The sequence below is a fragment of the Penaeus chinensis genome, chromosome 24 (assembly GCF_019202785.1).
Source record: "Penaeus chinensis breed Huanghai No. 1 chromosome 24, ASM1920278v2, whole genome shotgun sequence".
Classification (NCBI taxonomy): Eukaryota; Metazoa; Arthropoda; class Malacostraca; order Decapoda; family Penaeidae; genus Penaeus; species Penaeus chinensis.
Window position 1 is genome coordinate 32016654 of NC_061842.1, and position 2500 is coordinate 32019153.

Below are 2500 nucleotides of genomic sequence, written 5' to 3' on the forward strand. Positions count from 1 at the left end.
CAGGTGGAATGGTAGATAGATAAACAGAGAGAGAGAGAGAGAGAGAGAGAGAGAGAGAGAGAGAGAGAGAGAGAGAGAGAGAGAGAGAGAGAGAGAGAGAGAGAGAGAGAGAGAGAGAGAGAGAGAGAGAGAGAGAGAGAGAGAGAGAGAGAGAGAGAGAGAGAGAGAGAAAGAGAGAGAGAGAGAAGCAGAGAGAGACAGAGACAGACAGACGTAAATAGACAGGGAGCTAGACAGATACCTCGATAGGCAGATAAAGGGATAGGAAGAGATCTGTTGATTCACAGATAGATAGATTTATCTATGTATCTGTGTAGACAGACAAAGAGACAGACAAAGTGACAGAGAGATGGACAGAGGGATAAGTAAATAAACAGTAGACATACAAAATACAGACAGATATATAGAGGGTCAAGCGTATAACATGCCCAAGTTCACCTGAGCAGACACACTACTCATATTACAAAAGCTCAAAATCACCATACAAAACTGAAACAGAAAAGACAGCAACGAGAATAAACAATTCCATAAATCAAAATATATAATTGGCATTTCGATAAATGATCTTCATCGATATTGCGAGGAAGATTTAGCATCAAACCAGAATATGACACTGAATATGGAATTACTCATTCTCATTCATAACTCTACGCTTGTTACAACGAACTTTGAGGCATATATTGAGTCTTACCTGCTTTTTAAGTGACGCGAGACAGAATGTGCACACGGGTCTTCGCTCGCCAGTGCCTGTGTAATTGTACTGTGTGTGTCTCAGGCAAGGCTGTTCCACGGGGCCTGCAGGGAACACGCCAAAGGAAAGAGGGATGAGAAAGCGAAGTCAGTTGGAGTCTTAAATCAACAGTGATTTTTTAAAACTATCAAAGCTGTCGAAAAGTATTTCATCTCATGTTTCATGAAAAAAAAACAGGAAAAAATTATCCAAATACACCCAGAGATTCGAAAGAAATGAACACAGTGGAATTGATGTTCTTTTTGTGAAAAGAAGAAAATGAAATTCATAGAATATAATAATAAAGTAATTCATCAATACGTTTTGTTCTCGTGAATTTAGTTATTTAAAAAATATTGTTTTACATATGAAAACATATACAAATCCTTGATTTTTTAGTAGATGTACAAGCGAATTTATAGCTTATGAATTGTAAGACAGTGAAAGAATATTCCTTAATTGTCTAATTATTAGGATGAAATATTCCAGATAAACACCGAATTATTATCATTTTTAAATCTAAACACTGTAACAAAAATAATTTAACTGTGAATGACGTAAACTTTAGAAATAACATTGTTGAAGAACGAATACCTCTGACTTCCAGTCAGGGATAAAACATCAGAATTAAATATTTGTGAAATCAAATTACATACATATATTCAGGTACAAATGATATGATCTCTAGAAATGACAGCTGTTAAAGCCTTGACTGGGCATATTTTTTCGACCTCCCGGACGCACCCCGCTTGACACTATACGCTGAGGAGGTCCGGGGTTTAAATTCTTTCTCTCAATTCTTTCTGTTATATCATCCCGTTCAAACAAGCACGCGCATACATAACACACACGCGCACACACTTACACTGAGGACCACACACCCACGCACGTTCACTGAGTCTACACTCGCTCATGTACGTACACTGAGATCCACACACACGTGCGGTCACACATATTAGTCTTTCATGTTCAGTATATACAGCAACACAGAAATACATATCGATCTACGTAAAAATTTGCGCAAACACGCAGTCTTATACTCCTTTTTCTTCCTTTCCTCCCTCTGTTTCCCTCCGTCCCACATGCCTCCTTCCCCAGTCCTCTCCCTTTCTCTCCCATCCCCTTATCCTTTCCTCCCCACTTCCCCTCCCCTTTCCGTTCTCTCTCACCATTTTTCCCTACCCCTATCCCTTCCCACCCCCATCCTTCCCTCCGCACTCACCCCCTCCCACCATCCTTCTCTCGCATCTTTCCCTTCCCTCCCCCAGCCCCTCTCCTCCCCTTTTCCCTTCCCTCCCCGATCCTTCCCTCCCTGATTCCTTTTCCCTTCCCCCTTCCCCTTCTCTCCCTCATTTTCCCCTCTTCCACTTTCTCTCCTCACATACCCCTACCCCTTTCTTCCCTATCTCTCCCCCTTCATTCTTCACTTTCCTTTCCCTCCCTCACCCTCTCGCCTCCCCCTTTCCCTTCCTTCCCCATCCCCTCCTTCCCTCCTTCCCCTCCCCCCTCTCCCTTCCCCACGCTCACCTGCCAGGAGCTGCGTGCCGAGGTGGCTGATGTAGGAGGAGGCGAGGCGGAGCGTCTCGATCTTGGACAGCTTGCGGTCGGCGGGTTCGGTCGGGATGAGGGTGCGCAGGGTGGTGAAGGCGCTGTTCACGCTGAATGGGGACGACGCTAATTTCAGTTTTGGGCTTCTGATTAGGGGCGAAAAAGCAGTAGCAGCAGTTCGGGGGGAAAGCACGCTACTCATGGGGGTAGGGAGGGAGGGAT

At 44.0% G+C, this 2500-nt stretch overlaps 1 protein-coding gene across 3 annotated transcripts in view; it reads right to left on the reverse strand.

Annotated features, from left to right (window-relative positions):
* The window catches only part of LOC125038268 (putative protein TPRXL), a 21755-nt gene that overhangs the window by 1294 nt on the left and 17961 nt on the right, over nt 1–2500 (reverse strand). For 2 of the 3 annotated variants that reach the window (XM_047631713.1, XM_047631712.1), the window contains exons 3-4: nt 2258–2424; nt 692–795 (exon numbers count right to left, since the gene is read on the reverse strand). In XM_047631713.1, the coding sequence (XP_047487669.1) occupies nt 692–795; nt 2258–2424 (271 nt within the window). The remainder of the gene's footprint in view (nt 1–691; nt 796–2257; nt 2425–2500) is intronic. The other variant, XM_047631714.1, reaches the window with a different exon arrangement.